Consider the following 23,871-nt stretch of genomic DNA (forward strand, 5'->3'; position numbering starts at 1 on the left):
AACATTTGGCAAACAAACCAGATTTAATTGACAAATCACAGCATGGCTACACTTTCCTTTCATTTGATCTAAATTCCACATGCAATTTGTTGTATTTTAACACAATAATGAAAACAATAATGAAAGCAGCAGAAAGGCAGAATTGAGTACATTTTAATAGCCTGATCTGTTTATTTATCGCAATAATATCTTAATCACGATATTCAACAGCGTTATCGCATATCTTTCTCATATCGTGCAGCCCTAATAACAACTACCCTGTAATTTTGTCAGATGCAGCATAATATCGCAATATTTTCATCCGTATCTGCATAATCTTTTAGTCTAATTTGTTTAATATGTAAATAATTATTTATTTCTAAATTATCTGTTAATGTTATGTAGTCATTGTTTTCACTAAATAGTTCATAAACCTTCCTTGACTAGTTTATTACTGAACCCAGCCATCATGCGCCACGCCTTCACATCCTGTGCCACCCAACACCACAAGTAAATTCTCAACCAAACACTGGCCTTTGTGCAGAATGCTTGCAACTCATATGCACCAGCCACTGTATTACGGGGAGCCTTTTTTCATTTTTTTCCACTCATGAAGCTCAGCACAAATTCCTTCAGGAAGACTTCTATGACTGCAATCACCACTATTTCTCCCTAATTCTATTCAGCTGTTAAGAGGCGTGCACTCTTCAGTAAACCAATCAGAATTGGCCACAAAATCATGATCCAATCACAGAATGACATGTTGCTTGTACTTTATGTCCCTCTCTTGCTATCAGCTGTCTTCTCAGGCAAAAGTGCAACCCTCCTCCCCTTCCACCTCCGGGCTTCGTCAACCATTGCAACCGGAGTCCCTTCTGGCGGACGGGTCCTCCGTTCGACCTCCTGGTTCCCTCTAATTTCATGTATCCATGTTCATATCATGCTCATCTATAATAATAAATATTTCCATATCTGCAACAAAGTCTCTCCTGATTGAAATAATTGTGATGCCTCATACACCCATCTTGTTTAGAATTTAACTGGCCTATAAGACATTTTAATTAATCTAAAAGAGGTAGCAAAAATAATGTTTAATTTATTCCACATATTAAAAATTGCAATGTATGGTAAAAACAGTTCAGGTGCTGGATTCAAAATATTGCCTGTAAAAACCTTTTTAACGTTTATTAAGTGCAAAGTTAATACTTGAAAAATGCCCTGTGTAACCAGACCAACTGTGTGAGTCATCTTACCTTAATCTGTCCTTTGTCACAGGGTTCACTGCAGACTGACTTGATTATGCCGTCTCTGTTGGGCCAGATTTCATCATCATCTATCTTCAAGCCTCTGTAGTCCCAACTGCCAACATTAATGTAGTCGTAGTAGTCCTTCCCCATCTTTTTGAAGTTCATTATTTCATACCTGTGTATGAAAGGTACACATATAGTATACATCCAACACTTTAAGGCCGGCTACACACGTGGCTGCGTGGCGTGAGCGTGGCGTTTCTGTTGCGTGTGAGCTGCGTGGATTTTACTGTCTTTACACACCAGAAACATGTCTGACGCAGCGCTGCTGCTGCTAGCCTTGTCTGTACACATATAGGTTTCCCAATGATTACTGCACTCAAGCAGTAGTATACTTTATGTTAAACATAAATACATACTGATTTGATTACAGCAAAGACAACGTCGGCAGTATTGACGGCAAAATAGACTACAGAATGTTTAGTTTTGTATTGACAGGTGCAATATTTGATATCTGCATTCATGTCAAAACCTAGAGACGTTCAAACATCAACATGTCACTTATTAATATGTATTTGTGTCAAAATGACATATACACATCCTTTTCTTATTCTATTTAGCCTGGAAATGCTTCCAACACGCTTGCGTGTTGCATGATAAATAGGTGTTGGTTCTATTTCTAGCATGAACGCGTTTTCGGCGCGGCTCGAGCCGCCCCAGAGATGTGCAAGTCACGCAGGCGGTGTGCAAGCTCTAACCTGTTAACATAGGAGCCAAAATAAAAATGGACACGCCACGCAGCAGACACGTTCACGCCACGCAGCCAGTGTGTAGCTGGCCTAACACCCACATGGTCGTGTCATTTGACCACGCAAGCCAAAAGGCCACACAAAAAAGAAATCCATGACATCTTTCTTGAGTTACAGTGCGTACCTGCCAGGTGAGTCTCCGTTTACGTCAAATAAGATTCCTTCCCTGACACGCCTGTGAAGTTGGTTTTCATCAAGAAGTCCAGCAGTGTAGCACCATCTATAGGTCGCATTGCATCACACAGTCCCTTAAAATACATGAACAATCATGTCATTTCCAACAGTCATACCATAACCCACAGCTTTACAAGGTTTTCTAAGTATTTGGTTGTGTCAACAAGTAGAGTAACTTTGGTATTGGTGGTCACTGGCCATTTATGTTAATAAAATTCAAAGAACTGAATGCAATGACATATGAACAGTAAAAATATGAATTCACTGTAATTAGTTTTAACTATACTCAAAACATGATTATGTGCAGTTGGACTAACACATAATAATATAAAGATAAACTAAGCAATCAAAACACGAGCAGACGAGGTCAATCATCTATCCACGTTTCATGAAAAGTGAAATGTGCAGTGTAGTAGGTATTGTTTTTCGTCCAATCAACGTTTCACACACCGTGAACAATGCCAAGTTGAATCATCTTATGAAGTTTAGTGAGAATTGAACCCATGTCTGAAATATTACATTACAGTTTACATTCTGCAAGGATGAAATCTAAATTTATTCCAAAAATATTACAACTAATATGTGCCAAAATCTCTAAAAGTTAAGCAGCAATGATGCATTTACTTTTGTGCCACCATGGAAACAAGGTCAAGTGTAATATTACAGCAATACCCAGCTGGTACCTTGTTTTTGTCCCACCATTCCCCCTTTCCACCCCTTCATCTCCCTCCTTTATCTCCTTGCTTTGTCCTAGTATGTCCCTCTATTCATCCATCAGAGCAGTACCTACCTGATAGCCTGGGCAGAGTGCCCGTTGCATGTTATGCAGGCCATATGCCATTGAGTAGATGGCATTAATGACAAACCCCATCTTAGTGTCCTGTGCATATTGCTGCCGAAGCGACTCTCGCTCTGCAGTGGTGGGTGGATAGAGTGGGGGGGATGAAAAAAGAAAGGCAGGTATATCAGAGAAACCATTCATTTTCATTTCTAGCTTTTATTTAACACAGTGTGCTCTTTTCCTGACATCAAAGACGACTCTCTTTCCTCTCATTTATTCTCATAGGCCACTTCCCACCTCCACGTCTCATTTCTGTCTGCCTCTTTCTGTGTCCTGTTCATTTCTATTTTATGTCTCATTTCATTAGAATGCATGAGACATGACTCCCTTTGATATTCACACACACATACTGTTTTGCCTATGAATGGAGAGAAAGATGGGGGGAGACGAATACAAAGAAATAAAGGGAAGGTGCACTCACAGCCACAAGAGATATCTGCAGATTTAAACCGGTGCTTGTGTGTGCGTGTGTTTGTGCATGTGTATGTGTGTGTGTGTGTGTTATTTGCATTAATAGTGGCCATTATGAAAGCCTGTCAATAAAAATGCAGATTCTGACTATAGCCATGTTAAACTAAAACAATGCAGCCTCTCTCTTTCTTCATACATAGATGGTTGTTGTACAGAACTTGTACTGCTATACTTGTACAGAAGTACAATACAGCTGTAACTCAGAAACCCTGTGTTGTCTCTGGCCATATTCACTGCTACAGGTGTTCAAGAAGTACATTTCACAAAATTAAATGATTCATTAAAAATTTAATAATAACTTATAACAATAAATTATTTGACCAGTTAATTCCATTAATAACCACTGGATGGGAAAAGGGTATTTTACAACAATTTTGAATGCAGCACAAGGCTGGCAAGGCAAATTTCAAGTGAACGCAACTGCATGCATTGCATTTGTGACTGTTGTTGGAATCCTCTCCAGTGAAATACAGACTCACTTTTACATTGTTTAGCTGTCAGCATTGTAACCGTGTTTACTCCAGCTGCTAGCTAACGGTAGGCTAACGTTAGCTGTTATCGAGTGTAGTGTTACCGTAATTAGTGTCTCATGCGGCGAGGTTTCTGTTCCCTCTTACGTCCGTTTTCGGAGCATCAGAGAGAAGCAGAGGCATTTAAGGGGCACCTAAATAAGGCACCGAAAGAGTTGCTATTCGGTCCGGTAGATAACGGTCGTTAAGGCACCGGTGCCGTATTAGCACCGGGTCTCGGACCCCCCCCCCAAATAAAAACTCTTCGGATCTACATGATTCACGTGGATGACATTTCCCCATTCAAAACGGCGATTTTCGCCGAAAAGTGACAAGTTTGCAGGTATGTTTATTTGTATCTATACTCACTGCTACAGGTGCGGTTGTATTTGTTGCTCTCCTGTGGGTGACCTTTGAGACGACAGTGGAAACGATGCTGCCAGAACTCTGGAAACCAAGGGTTCCTGAGGTTGTTTTCAGGACGAAGTTTAAGGTAGTATTCATCAAACCATTTCACATCAGCCGACTGGAGCTTGATGGTAATACCACCCGCAGCTTCCCTAACATAGCCATCTGTTACATCATACCGGTCCGCCCATCCATCACTGCAAAGAAACACAAGGAAAGACAAGTTAACTACAAAAGTTAAGCAAACTCCATCAATGTATCTGTAAGAATGAAAATACCTACCCCACTGTTTCACAATCAAAACAAAATTTGCATTGTTTCCTCTGAATATGTGGTGGAAATCATTTGATCATTCCATGGTATGCTGATATTATGCTGCACAAGCCATTTAGAGAACTTAATTTGACATTTTATGCTTTTCAGACGTCTTTGGTAGAAGACTGAGGTGAAACTATTTGGGCAAATTGTCAAAGGGATTTTTGGTACTACTATCATAATTGAAGGTTGAAATAATGGGGGTTACTCAATGACAGTTTGGACTGTTCGAATAAGCCTCCCAGTAGCCAACTCTTACACCTTATCTGGTCTCAATTACTGTCTTTAGAGTCCGTGGGCTAGATTTACTAACACTAGCGCAGTTTGCGCTGCGTCTGTTTATTCGGTAATAGCGCACGCTATGCTTCCACATTTTGCGTAGTATTTATCAACCCTGACACCCATCAGGCAATCAGTGTCTTTCTCCGCCCACTATACCGTAAATTGCGCTGTAGCGAAGCGGTACTTGTGCTATGATATGGCTGAGTGCAGACTGCGATATTCCCACTGCTGATGCTATGACTGTTTGAAATGATCCTGCTGCCAATATTTGTAATGTAGCGAGGAGTTTAACAACTGCTGGAATGGAATGTGAACGCTGAGTGGGTGATTCAATGTCATCTTTGATTTCTTCCAGTAACTCTAATATTGCATGGCTGCTTGATCTGTAACGCTAAATGATGTTGTGTTCACTGACAAAGTGTGATTCTTGTGTTGAAAATATTTTTAGCCTCGCCTATGTCTTTGTCTTGCTCAAATTACTGTTGCCATTTCACCAGCGGCATAAAGGTCTACGAGGAAACTCGATTGCGGCTGGTTTAGACCTGCTTTTAAGAGGCGGAGAATTTCCCCCGCAGAATAGAGGCGCGCTCTTACTGACTGAATATATAATTAGGCGCACTTTGCGCTTATCCTCCCACCTTTTTGGGTGGAACTCCCACTTTCCCCACGACCCTCCCACGAACGCATATTGAAAGCGCAACTTGTCTCTTCTCGCTCATGGGGCAGACAATCTGCGGTTTTACCCAAGTGTGCCCTGTTTATAAATAGCCCGCATCGGTTACGTCCGTCTTTGCGACCAAATAGCGCCTGGAAACAGGTGCAAACGGCTTGATAAATCTAGCCCCCTGTTTCTATGAGAGAGCCTCTAATATCTAAAAGGAACCCTCTGGCAGGTGAGCTTTAGAGTATGTGGACCTTTTAAAGGGGCAGCCCCTATAGGATTTAATAGTGCTAGTTGAAATAATCAACCTGATTAGCTGAGCGTGTAGAGTACATGAAAATCAAAATGTGATGAGATGCAAAGATGAGTGTGTCAGCCTCTAGAGCCCATTAGAGAGATAAGCCTGTTATTTGATGATTTTACATTTTGGGTTTAAGAGGTGAAGGCAACAATATCCATAACATAACAAATAAAACCTATTTCACACACACACACACACACACACACACACACACACACACACACACACACACACACACACACACACACACACACACACACACACACACACACACACACACACACAGTTGCCTGAAACTGCAGTGACCAAGACATCAAATGAGGACATCCAATTCTCCAAACTTTCAGAAAAGCTAACTTTGAGTGAGGGAGGATTTGGGTTTACTGCTCCTCAAGGAAGCACAGATGGCACAGTGAGTGAGTGAGTGTTTGTTTGTTTGTTTGTTTGTTTGTTTGTTTGTTTGTGTGTGTGTGTGTGAGAGAGATAAAAGAGAGGAAGTGAAAGAGAGAAGTGGATGTAAATGACAAATCTTCTCTCCTTCTTTCACAACTACATTGCCAACATGGCCTCAAGCAGGACCTCCGTTCTTCCAGTGGAAATTCTCTTTTCACTTTTCTTTTTCTCTGAGCCTTCAGAGAAAAATACTCATTTTCTCCTACAGCAGGCCTTCCAGCCTCACTCTGATTGGAGACCCAAAGTGTTTGTGTGTGAGTGTGTGTAAACTGCCTTCTCCATCTGCCACCATTTGTGTCTCTCTAACTGTCGCTCTTTTTCTTCTTTCTTTCATTCTCCTCATCACCCTCTGCCTCTAAGCACTGGTCATAAACGTCCATCATTACATCATAGACCATGCCTGTAACCATCCAAATAAATGTGTGCACGTTTGTGATGTGTGTCATATTTGTTTAAAAAAAAAACTACAAGTTGTATGAAAAAATTAAAAATGAACTCCAAACAAAGCCTGGACTAACCAGTTATGGTTTATGTCAGTGGTTCCCAACATAGGGGGGCACCCAAAGGGGTCACAATATAAATCTGAGGGGGACAATTAACAGGATAGAAAGCAGAAAAAAACCATTTGCTTCACAAAATAATATTTCTCTTTCCAGACATTCCTCACCTTTGTCTTTTTATTATCAATCTGTCTAATTTGACTTATTTGGGCCTTTAAAAATGACTCAATCACTTATCGGTTGACTGGTGATAACCCGTAGACATATGCAATCACTACCCTATCTCTGTAAAATGAGTCTTAATGATAAAAATTCATATGTAGGACACTGTCCCATGCAGAGAAACAAAGTGCTATCATCGCACCGCATGTCCTCACAATAGATCAATCAGTAACTCCCCTGAGCAAAGAATCAATAAGATTCGGGGTATTCACGGGGAATTTGCTCCAAGTCTTTGTTTAACACTATCCTGTATTGACATTATAAGACACAGTAGGTAAAAGAGTGAGAAATAAAGAAAGTGAGAAAGGGAGAAAAGAGAAGAAATAAAATCAAAAAGATTCACGAGTGATCACATTGGTCAGCGCTTTCTAATCCTGTTGATAGATTTTTTTGTCCTCTTACATACAGTTAGTTTTCTCTCCACAACTGTCTCTTTCGCCATCTCTCATCAACACCTTCAGCTTTCCCTTGAGCCCCTTCGCTCTGTTTTTCTACCTTCCTCTTCTTCACCATCCCCCAACTCTGTCACATTCCACTGCATCCGTCTGTCAATATGGCCTATCTTTTACGGTTTTTCTCATTTTATTTCTTGTGCATGCAACAGGTACACACATCTACGATACCTCAAACACATGTTTGTATGTTGTGTCTCTATCGTGCTGCATTTGCTGTGTGGCTCAATTGGTCAAAGTAGTCAAGCATGTGGCGGAACATCTTCTAACATGCTAGTCTTTCTGTCGCCCCAGATCTGGCGTTGGTTGTCGTCCACTATGACACACTACACAGGATAAAACGATCAGCTGTCACACCCGACGCCGATTATTCCCGATCCAATCCGGCTGATAATTTGCACCCAGCATTAGAAGATTACTCTGTTCAATTACAAAGTGTCAGTAAATCATGGTACACAGCTTTAAAAAGGGATGAGGGGAGCTGATGTGATTGGCGATTATTGACACTAGCCCCAACACAGACACTGATAATGTATCATAATTGATTCCACCCAGTCCCACCCCATTTTGAAGATACATGCCTCCAATCACAAAATACCTAAGGTGCGCTGGTGAGCCCTCTGCATAGCCCTGTGCATTTGAGGGAGCTTTGCAGTCGTTGCCCTTAAGTCTAAGACTACAGCTTATAGGGTCTTGTGTGCTGTACGGACTTTAAACCAAATGCAACAAACATACACAAACTGATCAACATTTACAGTACCGCAAGGAGAGGGCTTTAGAAGTCTTAGGGGTAAAGGTATACATTTATGAGAGTGCAAAGGGAGTGTGTGTATGTGTATCTGAGTGTGTCTGTGTGTGTGTGTGTGTGTAAGGGAGGGGGGGGGTTTTCTGTGTGTGTGTGTGTGTGTGTGTGTGTGTGTGTGTGTGTGTGTGTGTGTGTGTGTGTGTGTGTGTCATAATAAAATAAGCTAATCAATCACTCACTCTATTCTTAAACAATATAACTGTTCTTAATGACATCCTGGTTCTCTCTCTCGGTCTCCACATGTCTAAGAGCCCAAGGCCGTTGTCATGGTTTCCACCCCACGCTCTACATGCTGTCTGTACTGTGTGTCTCATTAGAGCACACTGGATTTTAAGTGTATGCATACACACACACCTACACATTCTCTCTCTCTCTCTCTCTCTCTCTCTCTCTCTCTCTCTCTCTCCTATTCAATTAACATTAGACTGCCTGTCTCTACCAATATTGGAAATGCTATTTGCATAATAGTACAGTATGCCAGTGTTGTAGGCCAACGCAGTACCTTAAGCAGAACTTTTACAAACCAATTCTACATACTGAGGCCTGGGGCCATTGCCTTTCCATTCTGTTCATTCGAAGTATAAATGGAAACTGGAACTCATTTGCGAGTGATTATTAATTTTCACTTGGTTCTTTCTTGGTTGTGAAATCCATCTCAAGCCAGAATTTTTTGACTCTTTGAATTCCAGCAAAAAGGTCAGCCAGAGGGATTTGTTACAGGAATACTAAAAGCAACCGACAGAGTTCAACCAGCTATAATCACAACTGAGCAAGGATGCAATACAAACACATGTCAAAAGACATCACAGAGCTGAAATGTAGATCACATTATTAATGGCCTATGTGAGCAGTACGAGAAGCAGAATGCTATGGCAGACCTTTGTCAGCATCTCTCTTTCCAAGAAAACAAGAAAGTTGCATTTAGATTAAAGCCAAGTAGATTTTGACTCCATATGACCGCTAGAGTGGGTTTTCAACAAAAGCAGTCAATGGACGAGTTCCCCGACAGACTGTTGCTGTGACGACAAGCAGCAAATCTGTGTGTTACAGCTCAGACAATTTACCAGGAACTCAATTTTCCATTGTGTCTCTATGGAGCAACACAACTTAGATGAACAACAATTTAAGTTGGTAACCTATTTAACTTAAGCATTCATGCCTTCGCTTCAGCTCCTAGAGTTAGAATTAGACTATTTGTCTCTGTCTGTTCCATTGATCACTTGCATCTAAAGATTGCTGTGCATTGTAAAATACAACTGACTAGAAATCATGACCATGCATACGTGTATGTGCTTTGGAAATTGTTTCTTGTGGCCAACTAGGGTGGTCGGAGATTGTTAGTCTGACAAAATTCACAAGTCTGTTCCTAAATCCATTAGGGCCATTCTTATCTTTTTTATTATTCTTTATTTACTTATCTTAGTTTTATGGAGATCAGAATCTGCATCGAAGTAAAAGTGATTTGCTTATTCATTTAAGAGAGTTTATAAAACAACAAAAAACACTGAAAACGGTTATGCCCAAGTAGTAAGTGTAAGGTTTGCCACTGTGACCATTGAGTAGAAAAAAGGTGATCATGGTTAAGGTCACAGTTAAAAGTATGGTGACTGTATCAAAGCATGAGCTCTGTATTGTAAACAGAACCAATTAAAGAGGTGAATGTATGATTATATCCCCACAACGAAACAAGGCCATCCCTGTTGAGCATTTCACCTGCACTAAAATGAGTTGATAATATTTGATCAGTGAATGAGCCACAGTGTTTTAGGGATCCACAGCATGAAGTAAATGTTAATTTGTGTTATTGATTCCCTTTGACCTCAGTCGTGCTGTGTTTGGTCACGATACAATATGTTTGATGAGAGGGTAGAGAGTGGAGGCATGCATTTCAATTTCAGAGTTGTTATATCAGGGTACAAATTTGGATTGTTCTCTAATCACTGTAGTAAGATTGGTTAAGCCCGGGAAAATAAGGTCACAGATTTTGTATTGGCAAAATATCTGAATCTGATCTGAAGCTGTGCTGCCAATAGGTCACTTTAGTAATTAATGTCTGAGTTCAATAATATTATGCCACCCGACCCCAACCCACCCACTCTCTAGCTGCCATGGCAACCTGGCAGAGATTGTAGATGAGCATCTGCTGCTTACAACCATACATACACAAACACACCAGCAGTCCACCAACCAAACCTGACAACATTAATTAGCTGAACAGACAACACGAGTGGGAAAGAGAACATTGAGCACACACAGACAGTAACAATCTGACAAGAGCGTAAAAATAAAATAAATAAAATGTTAGCTGCTCTGCATGTCTGTGGACATCCAAACTTCGACAGTGTCGACAGCACAACAGCTGTACACGGACAAGCCCTGCTGCCAAAATTCAAACCCAGAAACCAAATATAGAAGAACAAACATAGATGTCGTCCAAAGGATTGTGTGTATCTGGTTATTTATTTCATTCAAAATGCCGCTGTTCATAATAAGCCAACATTTAAGTCAAGGTAGTTGAAGGCTCCCAAAGCACCACGGCATAGCAACAATTGTCACTTTGTGTCAGCATACAAAGTAATACGCAGCAGACTATTTCAACCAAATCAGATAATGCATGCAAAACACTGGTTGTGTGTGCTTTTTGCTAATCACTGTTTTTGAAGAAGAGAGAGCTCACAAGTTGTGATATAAAAGTCAGATCAGTCAGCTTCTTCTCACTGATGGATGGTGAAAAAGATCGGTTCAGTGCCCTGGATTGTAATGATGTAGTGAATCGTTTTACTCAGAGAAAAAAAAAAAAAGAGAGACAGCTCACAAAGTTGCATGTTATGATGCAATAATATATGTTATAGTTGTTGAGGTTCTTTGATAAAAGGCTTTTGGATTTGGAAGAGGGAAAAGCCTAAAAGTGTGATGAAAAAGCACAATATTAGTATAGTATACCGTGATTTCCAGGCTACTTGACACACCCCTTGTTAAAGTCAAGCTTTATTTTTTTTTATTGTCTATGTAGCGCATAGACAAGTAATAGAAGTGGCATAGAGAGGCGTAGAAAAATGCAATAATCCATTAATTCACGCGAGAGTTTTAGAGTGAGGCTTTAGGAAACAAACTGTAATTTGACCAGAAAGTATCAGCCTCATCTATAAACAGTCTCAGCCAAATGATGTGTGTGTGTTTGTGTGTGAGAGTGTGTGTGTATGTATGTGTATGTGTGTGTGTGTGTGTGTGTGTTTGTGTGTGTGTGTGACAGAGAGAGAGATGGATGCAAGGCCTGTGTCAATGTGTGTACCCAACTGTGTAATTATGTGAGTGATCAGACCACTTTATACGCCCGTCATTCATTAATACGCCCACACGCAGCAGAACACCCGACGCCTGCTTACCTTGACAGCAGGTTCACTTTTACTCATCTATCAATGCCACACTTCATTGCACTCTGTCTAAATTTTTTCTGACAATCTCTCACCTTTCATCTTTTTCCAGTTTCTCGTTTCTCCCTAGATCTCTTTTTTTCCCCCCTATCTCTCCATTTCTTCTACTTCATACCTCTCTCTTTATCTGTTTCTCTCACGCTGATTAACTCCTTTCCCACACTTTTCTTGTTCTATTGCTGCTCTTGGGTGTTGTCGCTGTGCATTCTCTAGCCATTTATTTATCCATCTTTCTATTTATCATTGCAGTGTTTCCCACATAGACTAATTTGTTGCGGCGCACCATACAATCAACACCGGCCGCCACATATTGTGTTTCGTTATTAATCTTTTTTTCTTTTTTTTTTAAACGCTATTTAAAACACGCAGCGTATTCATTCAGCTGCATTTCCTTTCCCTGCACTCCTCCGTCACTCACTCACTCACACACTCACTCACTCACACACACACACACACACACACACACACACACACACACACACACACACCCCTCCCCTCCGTGTACAGCGTCTGTCTCCATGAAAACGAGAGAAGACGGCTGGCAAAATTCTTAAGTTCACGGAAGGTTGGTATCTCTGGAACACCTTAATACTATCACACATTAAAAAGTGCTATAAAAAATATTTTTATATTCTGAATACAATGTTGTCAGTGTGTTAATGTTCGAGTCCTGACCCGACTCATACCAAACAAGCGATTGCGCCTGCTTTAGAAAGTTAACTTTGCGGTAAAATGCAGTTGGGCTGTCAAGGTCAAAACACTATATGTAGCAGCTGTGAATCAAATAAACTTATTATAAATAAAGTTATGTCATTTTTTTACTCTTACACTGAATGTTTTCTGCGTACATGCAGATGAGTGTTGAAAAATATTTTCTGCAACTGAAAAAGGCACGTGTTGAGGATGAGGACCTGCTTGAACCGGAGGTATCAGTCTGAACCAGAGCTGAACAGTCCAACCAGTGTAATTAGTTATGTTATTAATTTGTTTACAGTATTTTCAGGCTTCAACCAGTGCTGCTCAAGCAGAAAGACAGGGTCACTGGGAGAGAAAGAGATAGATCTGTTGGGCATTGAAGAAAGAGTAGGAAAGGAGGACAGCATCCAACAGCGTGTCCTCCTCAGTTTTTGATTGATTGCTACGAAAATAAGTATCCCCCCCCCCCAACAGTCTGACACGGGTCGTCATTGTCGTCGTCTCCCCCGCGCCACAAATTGCTTTCTAATCTGTGGGAAACACTGCATTGGCCGATCTGTGTTATTTTCTTAATCGATTCTGCATCTTTCAAATTGTTGTTTCCTTCTTCCATTTTATTCTTTCTCTCTGTTGCTTGCATTTGCTATTTATTTTCCAGAGAATTATTTAATCTTTCAGAGAACCATAATAACATTGGCATTGACATCACTGAAATTCAGTTACCTAACTGCCTGGAAAAAAAGAAAAATAAATCAAGGAATGTCTGACACAGACAAACGCATGCAAAATAATTCAGTTTCAACAAAATAAGCATTAAATCCTTCATCTTAAAAAATATAAATTACCACAATTGGAAATAAGCATTTACACCTTCCAGGGATTCAGTGTCATTCTGGACCCTGATCTCAACCCTTTCCATAGCCTCAAACTCTAAAGTGACCCTTTTTCAAACTGAAGATCAACAAAACGAACTAACCTTAGAAATGCCTTAACTTCCTCAACTGTCTGTCACACTCCCCCTCCTTCTCACACTCACCCACACACACTTTGTCCAGGCTACTTTAGGCATACAGAATGTATTTCAGATTTTGGCAACTTTGCTGATTTCCCCTGGGCTTCATGCAACAGATGCTAATTTTCATATGTGACAGGGGGACAGAAACAAAACTGTCAAGGAAGAAGAGAGAGAAGACAGAGACATAAAAAAGTTAGAGACAAAAATATTCAAAAGGGACTGATGGAGAGAAACAAACAGGCAGGCAAAGAGGGGAGGATGAGAAGAGAAGACCAAAAGTAGACCATTCATGGAGCTGAAGCTGGATTACTGCGGTCCCCTTTTTTATTATAAGCACACAGCAAAAAGCGAAGGTCAGTCAACCCATTCGATTCACTCTCACTCGTGTACGATATTTTGTTTCATCGTCTACATCGCGATGTGCAATGCGCAATAGTCGCATCAGATGTTGCAATGTTAATGCTTAAACTTTTTTGCTGCTTGATAGTAAAGTAAACTTTCACCATTCTCCTTTTACACGATTGTTACCGGCAACCCTTCCCCTTTAAGACGTTTTCTTAATACATCCATGTTTAAGAAAGGTGGCCATGTAGGCAGCGTGTTTATGGGACGTAACGTTAGTCCAACGGGGTTTATCGTTATGGGAAGTGAGGCTCTTTGTGTGTAGAAAAGTACCGTAAGCGGCAGCTGCTGCTGACACAGTGATGCACATACTTTTCCATGGATAGTGAACATACAGTAGTCAGTGTTTTATGTTCGCTGCAAAGACAAACTAAATCACCTGATTAATGCAACGTTATCACAACGTCTCCCGGCCATTTTTCACCGCAGAAAGCTGCTAACAGCCAGGCTAAAGCTAATATAGTTAGCCTAAAGAAACAACGTTATGGTTCGGAGCTGCGAAGCTGGAAACGTAACACTAATCTACAACAGCAGTCTGTAGCTATGTTTCCATCCACACGTTTTTATCCGAATTAAGGGATATCGAATGAAAAATGCCTTATTTTTTGAATATCGACTGAAAGGAAATTCATTCGGTCTCATCGGATTTTATCTTGATCGATTTACGGCTTATGCAATAAACGCTGATGGAAACGTTATTTGCCAAATAACTTAATGAATTGCGATTAAGTTTTAGGTCCTTTTATGGTTGCAACCCGCCACAAAACGAAGAAGAAGTTTTAGTGCATTTCCGCCCAGTATTTCCGCTCGTTTTGCACACATGACGGGTGTCAACAAAGACAGATGTAAGTGGGAGAACGAGGAGACAAGACTTTTTGAATTTAATTTACGAGCAAAATATAACGGCTATTTTAGATAGCAAAAATCTAAGAAATGCCATAATTTATCAGGAACTCGGGAAGGAAATGACAAACAAAGGTTACGACAAGCTGTGGGACGTCCTCCGGAGTAAATGGTAGGTGCTCAAACAGCGATACACGTCTCAGAAAAGAGAGTTGTCTCACAGCGATGCCGGAGTGAAAATAAAAGGCAAGTTCCACCTTTTTGATGAGCTGGATCAGACCCTCAGCCAAAGGCCCACTGTAGCTTCCTTGGCTTCTAATATTAACAACAACAACTTTTGTTTGCAAAGGTTTGCTTGAATGTTGTGCGATTCAGTGCGAAAATGAATGGAAACACCTTAAAATGTCTCAAATCAATTCAATATACCAATTTAATTGCAAAACAGCATGTGACGTCATTACGCACAGGTTTTTATTCGCTTTAAAGCTGTTGGATGGAAACACACTTTCACCAGCTTTATTCGCATTAGTTTTTTTACCGAACTTCAGATAATTCGATTGACAAGTGGATGTAAACATAGCTTGTGTCTGATATAACGTAATATACACTGATGTAAGTGTTCTTGGATACACAGAGTTTGTTGCTAGTGCGTGACATGCAGGCCTGCATGCACAGCCAACCACCAATCACAATCAATGTTGATCAATTTATCTAACAAACAAGCAGGCCCCACTAGTCGACCACAACCTGAAATTTAGAGGAAGCAACATGCATGCATTATTACTATCATTGACTTTAGCCTGGATTAATAGTATTACATGAATACAATGGTGTCATGTGAGTCAACCAGTGTATTTAACCATCTAATTTCCTTCTCCAAAATCACTTCAGAAGAGTAGTCGCAGCACTTGCTTGCTTTTAATATCTCATAATATATTGCATGAAAAACTATCGCAATGTCGGTTTTTTCCAATATTGTGCAGGCCTAGTATTGACCTTCAGGCCCTGTTCAAACTCACTCCCATCACAGTTTTTCATCGAGAAAATGTCCATGGAAATTATGTCAAAAGCAATGGGGAAAATTTGTTTTGTAACAGTAGTTGTCACAAAAACATCACAACACAAGACTTTTTTGTATATATGATCAAATGCAGTGGTGGAAGCAACACAGTTTGTTTTCATTAATGGACAAATTCACTTCCAATCATTAGAAGTGTGGAGTAGATAAAGGTAGGAGACCAGATACAAGTAATAAGCTTAGTTTAGACAAATAGAGTCGAAAGAGGAAGATAGAGGGATTAAAAAAACTATTTCACCAAGGGAAAGAAAACGACTATATTCCATTTCCTTCCTAAGGCATGTCACAATGTCTCGTACTTATGGAGTGTATGTATTTTGATCAGTGTGTCCCCAGTGGAAACTGAAGCACAAAACCTCCCATGCTCTACCTACTAAAGCATAATTGGATAAATTGTATGTCTCTCATGCACAAAAAGCATGGCATTGAACTCCCATTCAAATACTTTTACACTGTCTTGCAGACTTTGACTTTGGACATTAATGACTTTGTTGAGACTAAGAACAGAAATCCCAAGGTAAACTCACATTTACAAAGTGGATGAATGATCACTCAAAAAGGTCATTGCCAACACCCCTTTGCCACAAAGAAATATATAGTGTTAAAGCAAATTGGATAGTCTTCTTTGGAATATAGATAATCCTGAGATTACAATAAATGGTATTTGTTTTTGCATTTCCCTTCACAGTATGTTACAGTATAACAGGATTGTGTTGTAGAGAGCATGGACACTTACTGTGAAGTGGACCTTGCATTTCCCTTTTAATAAGGCAGACAGACTGTGAGCTTGACATGCAGCATGAATTTAAATTATGACTGACTTTTGTGCATGTTGAATAAGAACAATACACAATTGTCCATTTGTATTTCCATTTGAATTACAGCAACATCACCCCTCTTCACTCTACGAGCAGAGGTACTGAGGAAATATAAATAAAAGAGAGAAAGCAGTGAAAATAACTTGAGATGGTAGGGTAGAGAATGAAATAGAAGATGGGTACAAGGGAAGAAAGATGGATGAGTGCAGATAACCGACATTATTCCCCACCAGCTGGGGTCTTTGTCTGGACGCGCTCAGCTGTGAGAGTACACACACAGATATTTAGGAGACACACAAATACATACACATACATTGGTTCGGGGGTGGTATATTGGTCAAACAACGTAGGACTTTCAACCAGGAGACCAGGGTTGGAGAACCTTTTGAAAATAAAATTAAAATAAATAAAAAATATAATAAAAAAAAGTTTTACTTTACAGAAAAAACGGAACTACTTCGCGTTCTGCGTCACATGCGTAACCAGAAGTGAAGTAATGTAAGAAATGTCCATGATTTTAACCTAAACCAAGATTTTCGAAACTTAACTAAGTAGTTTTGGTGCCTAAACCTAACCAAGTAGATTTTGTGCCTTAACATAACCAAACTGCAACTATTTCAGAACAGTAACAATGTGTTTAAAACTGTGACAGTTACGTTCTGTGGTTTAGATATGCGGGTGAAAAATGCTCCTGTGGGTCGTATTTACTGCCACCGCTAGAGGCGTTAACTTATAAAATGCTTCTGTGGGTTGTATTAGAGGGTAGGAATTAACAACCTGCATGGCTTGGTTGTATACTTGATTCTGATTGGTCAATCACAGCATTAAGAAAGAAGAAAAGAAGTCCAGTTAATTTACCAGCTGTGGCAAAAGTGGGGAAAAGTGGAGCAAGATCCTGTCCTCCAATCCAGGCAACAGCAGCGGATCTGGTGAGCGCCTATCACTACATCTTTACATACAGTGGGGGAAATAAGTATTTGACCCCTTGCTGATTTTGCAGGTTTGCCCACTTACAAAGAATGCAAAAATCTACAATCTATTTTAATCATATGTACATTCTAACAGTGAAAGACAGAATCCCAAAGAAAATTCCAGAAAATCACATCATATGAATTTATTAAAATTGATAACCATCTGATGAGGAAAAACAAGTATTTGACCCCCTGGACAAACAGCAAGTATTCTGGCTCCTACAAGCCAGTTAGTCTTTCTTTAAGACACAGCCCCAATCCGAACCAATTATCTACATCAAATATACCTGCCTCACCTCGTTACCTGTATAAAAGACACCTGTGAACACCCAAACAACCAGCATCCAACATCACCACCATGGGCAAGACCAAAGAGCTTTCTACGGACATCAGGGACAAGATTGTTGATCTGCACAAGGCTGGGATGGGCTACAAGAGAATCGGAAAGCAACTTGAGAGAAAAGATCAACTGTCGGTGCAGTTATCAGGAAATGGAAGAAGCACCACACCACCGCCAACCTCCTCGGTCTGGGCCTCCACACAAGATCTTGCCTCGTGGGGTGTCCCTGATCATGCGAACGGTGAGGAATCATCCCAAAACCACAAGGGGGGAACTGATGAATCAACTGAAGGCAGCTGGGACCACAGTTACAAAAGAAACGGTTGGTAACACACTACGCCGTCATGGATTGAAATCCTGCAGCGCACGCAAGGTCCCCCTGCTCAAGAAGAAACATGTACAGGCCCGCATGAAGTTCGCCATTCACCACCTGGACGACTCAGAAGAGGCCTGGAAGAAGGTGATGTGGTCAGATGAGACCAAAATAGAACTTTTTGGCCTCAACTCAACTCAACACCGAGTACAACCCAAAGAACACCATCACCACCGTCAAGCATGGTGGTGGCAACATCATGCTTTGGGGGTGCTTTTCAGCCAAGGGGACGGGACAACTCCATCGTATTGAGGGGAGGATGGACGGGGCCATGTATCGTGGAATTCTGGACCGACATCTCCTTCCCTCAGTGAGAGAGCTGAAGATGGGTCGAGGATGGGTGTTTCAGCACGACAACGACCCTAAGCACACCGCCAAAGCAACAAAAGAGTGGCTGAAGAAGAAGCACATCAAGGTTCTGGAGTGGCCTAGCCAGTCTCCAGACCTGAACCGATTGAAAATCTTTGGAGGGAGCTTAAAATTGAGTTGCCAGGCGACAACCTCGGAACCTGAATGATTTGGAGGCTGTCTGCAGGAGGAGGGCCAACATCCCTGCCGAAATGTGCACAAACCTTGTCACCAACTATAAAAACCGTTTGACATCTGTGCTGGCCAATAATGGCTTTTCTACAAAATATTAACATGCTGTTTGTCCAGGGGGTCAAATACTTGTTTTTCCTCATCAGATGGTTATCAATTTTAATAAATTCATATGATGTGATTTTCTGGAATTTTCTTTGGGATTCTGTCTTTCACTGTTAGAATGTACATATGATTAAAATTGTAGATTTTTGCATTCTTTGTAAGTGGGCAAACCTGCAAAATCAGCAAGGGGTCAAATACTTATTTCCCCCACTGTACAGCCTATGAACGCTACGCAGTAACTTCAGCGGTAGGGACAATAGTTAACGCTACATTGCAACATTGTGTTTACAGGTGTGTCAAATGCAGCGTCTGTGCAAGAAGGAAACGAGATAAAGGAGGACAGAAACGTCAACATAAATATTTCCAAAGAAGTCCCATTCACCAGGTCTCACTTCACCATTAACGGAAATGTTTATTTTAATGTGAATTATAAGTTTACGTTGCTATGGACGCAGAGACGGAATGGACTATTTTCTTTAGCGGAAGCAATATAATCGTTTTGAAATCAATAAAATCCTTTTGAAATTAATATTTTGTGTCAAATTATTGATTTATTTGGTAAGTAGCCGTGTAATATACATTACAAACCCTTTTAGGGTATTCACATTAAGGTCCTGCATCACCCTGTCGGAATTGTAGTTCTAATAATGACCAGCTTGCTCTACATTATCCCTAAGATATCGTCGTATGGTTGGAGGTCTTGATGAATGTTCGAGGTGAAGAAGGGAGTTGAGCAGTGGAGAAATAAAACACAAGGAGAGAGATATGGAGGAATGATGTCAGGGGGGAAAGAGTTCGAGAGAGACAGAGGCTGTGTATTCTGCCTATTCCTCCTGGTCTGGCCTCATCACTTTTTATTGCTTCATACATAAAAGTGTCATCTCTCATATCCAGCACACAGCAGACATTGTAATATCACCTACTGAGGTAATACACACACTCTCTCTCTCTCTCTCTCTCTCTCCAACTTTATCACCACGGTGGCCTTTTAGTCTCTCGCTCCCAGATTCTCTCTCCGTCTCTGCTTTTCCAACCCTCTATCATTTTCCTTTCCTCTTAGCAGTCCCCCAATTTCTCAGTTTCTACATTCTAAGACCACTGTGTCAAATTCAGTCATTTGACTGACTTTCAATGGCGACATGCCAGCCTGGAACCAGCCTGTAAGGTGAGTTTGAAGTTAAGTATTGCCATTATTTGGAAAAGCCATTTCCATTTAAAATAGGGCTGAACGATTAATTGCATTTGCGATAATATCGCGATATGTTAAAAAGCGATTTCCTAATCGCAAAGGCTGCGATTTGGTCACGTGACTCACAAGAGCAAATCAGTCTGCACTACGCAGAGAAAGCATCAACTTAGCACGCTAACGCTACACCGTACCTTGAGCTGATTTCTGTCATTCAAACAACTCTGAGTTGTAGTTTAAAACTTGTAAGGGTTTTATTCGGTCTCCAGTCCATACATGCAGTTAATGAATACAGGCGTTCGGGGAGTTAATCCCACGGCAACACCTGCATCCTACTACTAACGTGACGATAGCCGCTCTGAGCAAGTGCAGCGTCGTTGACGCTGTCATGCACACGGCACGCAACTTCATGAGGGGAGGGAGGGGCTGGAGGCAGCTGGTCTGTAAAAGAAAATACAGCAATGTATATATTTTTACTTATTTAACTGTCTAGTAAAGTTCAAAGACAGTGTTTAAAAAGTGCAATCCACATGTGTACATATGTCTATGTAAATAATAATTAAATAATCTAAATACTACTAAGTGTGGTAAAGCCACATTTGTTTTTATTTTTCTGCAATCTGCAGTTTAGTGTGATTTGTTTCTGACTTTCATATGAATGTTTACAGCAGGCTTGGTCAGTGCTCAATATACTACTGTGATTGAAGTAGTTAAATAAAAGATGTCATTCATATAAATTCATGCATCACCTAATTAATTTCATCATCACATCCAGGCCTGGCCTCCAGGAAAGAACGGTTTGTTTAATCTATCTAATCTTGTGTTGTTCATACTATACAATGATTTATTGCGGTTTGTGTTGAATAATACAGAAGACAAAGAGCTTAAAAAAATAATCGCATATCGAATCGCAATATTTTTGATTCACAGGCCATCAACATTTAAGACAACAATACAAGTATATTTATCCACACCCACCCACACCCACACACACTTCTCTCTACACACACAGACAGGGACAATCTTGTGTGAGTTAATGATGGGCCAGTGGCTTCGAAGCAGCAGTCAGAGCTATTCCCTGCTTTATACGATGGCAATAATTATACTGGTTGGGCTGCGCGCACGCACACACACCACCAGCCTGTCTGTTTGACAGCAGGAATTAGCAAAGAGAGGTGCAGCTAATTCCCGGTAACGAGACATCCAGCTTATCGCCCACCTAATTGTGTGTGTGTGTGTGTGTGTGTGTGTGTGTGTGTGTGTGTGTGTGTGTGTGTGTGTGTGTGTGTGTGTGTGTGTGTGTGTGTGTGTCAGAGAAAGAGAGATGGAGTACTAGACAGATCTACATGTACAGTAAATTAGATGCATGTTAATCTGGACTATGATGACATTTAAGGTATGGATACCCGACCCGAGGCCGACGGGTCCCGACGGTACCCGACGGTACCCGACGGGCCGGGCCGGGTTCGGACAGATATTTAGAAATTATGGTCGGGGTCGGGTCGGGCTCGGTCACATCAGCGCGATAAGGCAACAGCTTATTAAAGTGCGCTTGTTGCCCCGTGTGCGCTGATGCGCTCATCTGTTGACATTTCCAAATGCCTTCCTACAGCTGCTTAATAAAAGCGAGCTTTCCACACAAACAAACGTAGCCTACATGTGTCATTAGTATGAGGGAAACAAATTAGATTTTAACTGTGTCGGGCTCGGGGCGGGCTCGGACACAAATTTCTTAATACCTGTTGGGCTCGGGCCGGGTTCGGTCACGGCTCTGTCGGACACGGGCCGGCCTCGGACAGAAAAATTCGGCCTGATCCGGACTCTAATGACATTCTCGCATCTCATTGGTACCACGTCTCACCATCTCTCTCTCTCTCTCTCTCTCTCTCTATAATTTTTTTATTTCTTCAACATTGGTAAATATATTTCTCTGATTGGTTTATATTCTGATCAGGAGTAAAAAAGAAATGCTGATTGTCCTCTGTGTGTCCTAATTAACATGTTAGCATACTCTGACTGGGTAGCAATGTTTTTGCAGTGGCAGCGGATCTCTTTGGCCAGACTGTCTCTGGAGCTTGTGCATGCTTAAGGATTTGTTTTGCTTAAACATATCAATGTCAGCAATGGATTTGGTAGTTCCCACATAAAAGCTTTTGTATTTGCAGTAGCATTAGATATATTTTGTGGCAGTAGCTAGGATTAAACAGTCTCTGTGCTCAGCTATTGATCATCAATGTTTATGGTTTTTGGAGCAGATTTATATATTTTCATGTCTGACCAATATGTGGCAATTTGTAATATATATATATAGATATTATGGCTTGTGTTACATTGTTATTTAACTTTGCCTCTGAGCAGTCACCTGTGACATAGGCGTTGACATGTATGTGAATGTCCATCTTGTATTTTGATTTTATTAGGATCCCCATTAGCTGATGCAGAACATCAGCTACTCTTCCTCGGGGTGAATTGAAATATTCTGCTCCAGCCTCCAATCGATAAAATTGACCTTAATGAGTGTAGTAAAGGATTTGATTGAAGTATTTTGAAACGGTTCTTATTAAAGTAAGGGGACACAGATGGGGCCATGTGTATGGTACACAAGTAAACATCCTGATCTTTCTTTCGCAAACTTTCTCTCTGTCACACACTCTCTCACTCTATCTTTCTATAATTTTCTTGCTCTCTGTCTCCTGTGTTGCTATGGTAACAAGTGTGCGGGGGCTGTGATACGGCACACATCACACCCGTCTCACTGAGCTCAGTGGAAGAGAGGGAAAGTGAGGGAGACAGAGACAAATGGGTGACAGGGTTTGGTGTATGCCTTGAGTTTCCGTTGTCCGGTAATTACCGGTCACTGACCGAAAAAATATATACTGGCTAATATCATTTTATGAGTTTATTTGTACTGTAGTGTTGTTTTATTTCCTCTGCCTAGCAAATGGAAAATAGGTCTATTTTAATTCAGATTGGAAAGTTGAAACTGATGTTGAATAGCTAGTTAAATAATAATAATAAAAAAAATATAGATTTATTGGCCTGCACAGAATTGAGATGACATCTGCAGTCTTAAAGTTCTAACCTTAGATCTATGTCATTAGTATAAAATGATTGCAAAGCATTTCATCACTTTGTTTATCCAGGTAAGTCGATTGAGAACAACTTCTCATTTGCAACTACGACCTGTCACATACCTGGAAGCTACCCAGTACAACAACAGTCTGATATGCTGGCCACTGAGCAGCTCCACTGGAGCCTTGCTCAAGGACACCTCAGTGGTGGTAATGAGCTACTTTCCCCACCCAGATTTTATCTTGTCGGTCTGGGGACCTCCCGGTCCCAAGCTAGCTTCTCTAACCACTAGACCACCGCTGACCCAATCAAAAGAACCTTCAGAGCGTAATCTGGTACTTGCTTGGGCTGATGATACTGTAAATCTGGCCACTACCTGCAGATTACAGTCTGTCAAAAGCTTGCTGGTGTTATAGATAATTACATATCAAAGCCAATCACATTGTCATAAGTATCATAGTCACCCAACACAGGCGTAATTGTTGATTATAAAGTAATAGCTCATTAGTCATGAGTCCTACATGTTAAGTATTGTCTTCACTAAAGAGTGTAAACTGTCAACTTCCTAA

The 23,871-nt window shown here is 40.8% G+C and overlaps 1 protein-coding gene across 3 annotated transcripts in view; it reads right to left on the minus strand.

Moving 5' to 3' along the window:
• LOC114551675 (metabotropic glutamate receptor 5) overlaps nucleotides 1-23,871 on the minus strand; it is a 62,990-nt gene that overhangs the window by 24,887 nt on the left and 14,232 nt on the right. For 2 of the 3 annotated variants that reach the window (XR_003691981.1, XM_028572654.1), the window contains exons 2-5: nucleotides 4,400-4,635; nucleotides 3,000-3,121; nucleotides 2,160-2,283; nucleotides 1,233-1,401 (exon numbers count right to left, since the gene is read on the minus strand). Coding sequence is in view for 1 of the 3 variants with exons in the window: in XM_028572654.1 (XP_028428455.1) it covers nucleotides 1,233-1,391 (159 nt within the window). In the remaining 2 variants the exon portion in view is untranslated. Of the gene's footprint in view, nucleotides 1-1,232; nucleotides 1,402-2,159; nucleotides 2,284-2,999; nucleotides 3,122-4,399; nucleotides 4,636-23,871 lie in introns of those variants that run through there. The other variant, XM_028572660.1, reaches the window with a different exon arrangement.

Source organism: Perca flavescens, chromosome 3, assembly GCF_004354835.1.
Source record: "Perca flavescens isolate YP-PL-M2 chromosome 3, PFLA_1.0, whole genome shotgun sequence".
Taxonomy (NCBI): Eukaryota; Metazoa; Chordata; class Actinopteri; order Perciformes; family Percidae; genus Perca; species Perca flavescens.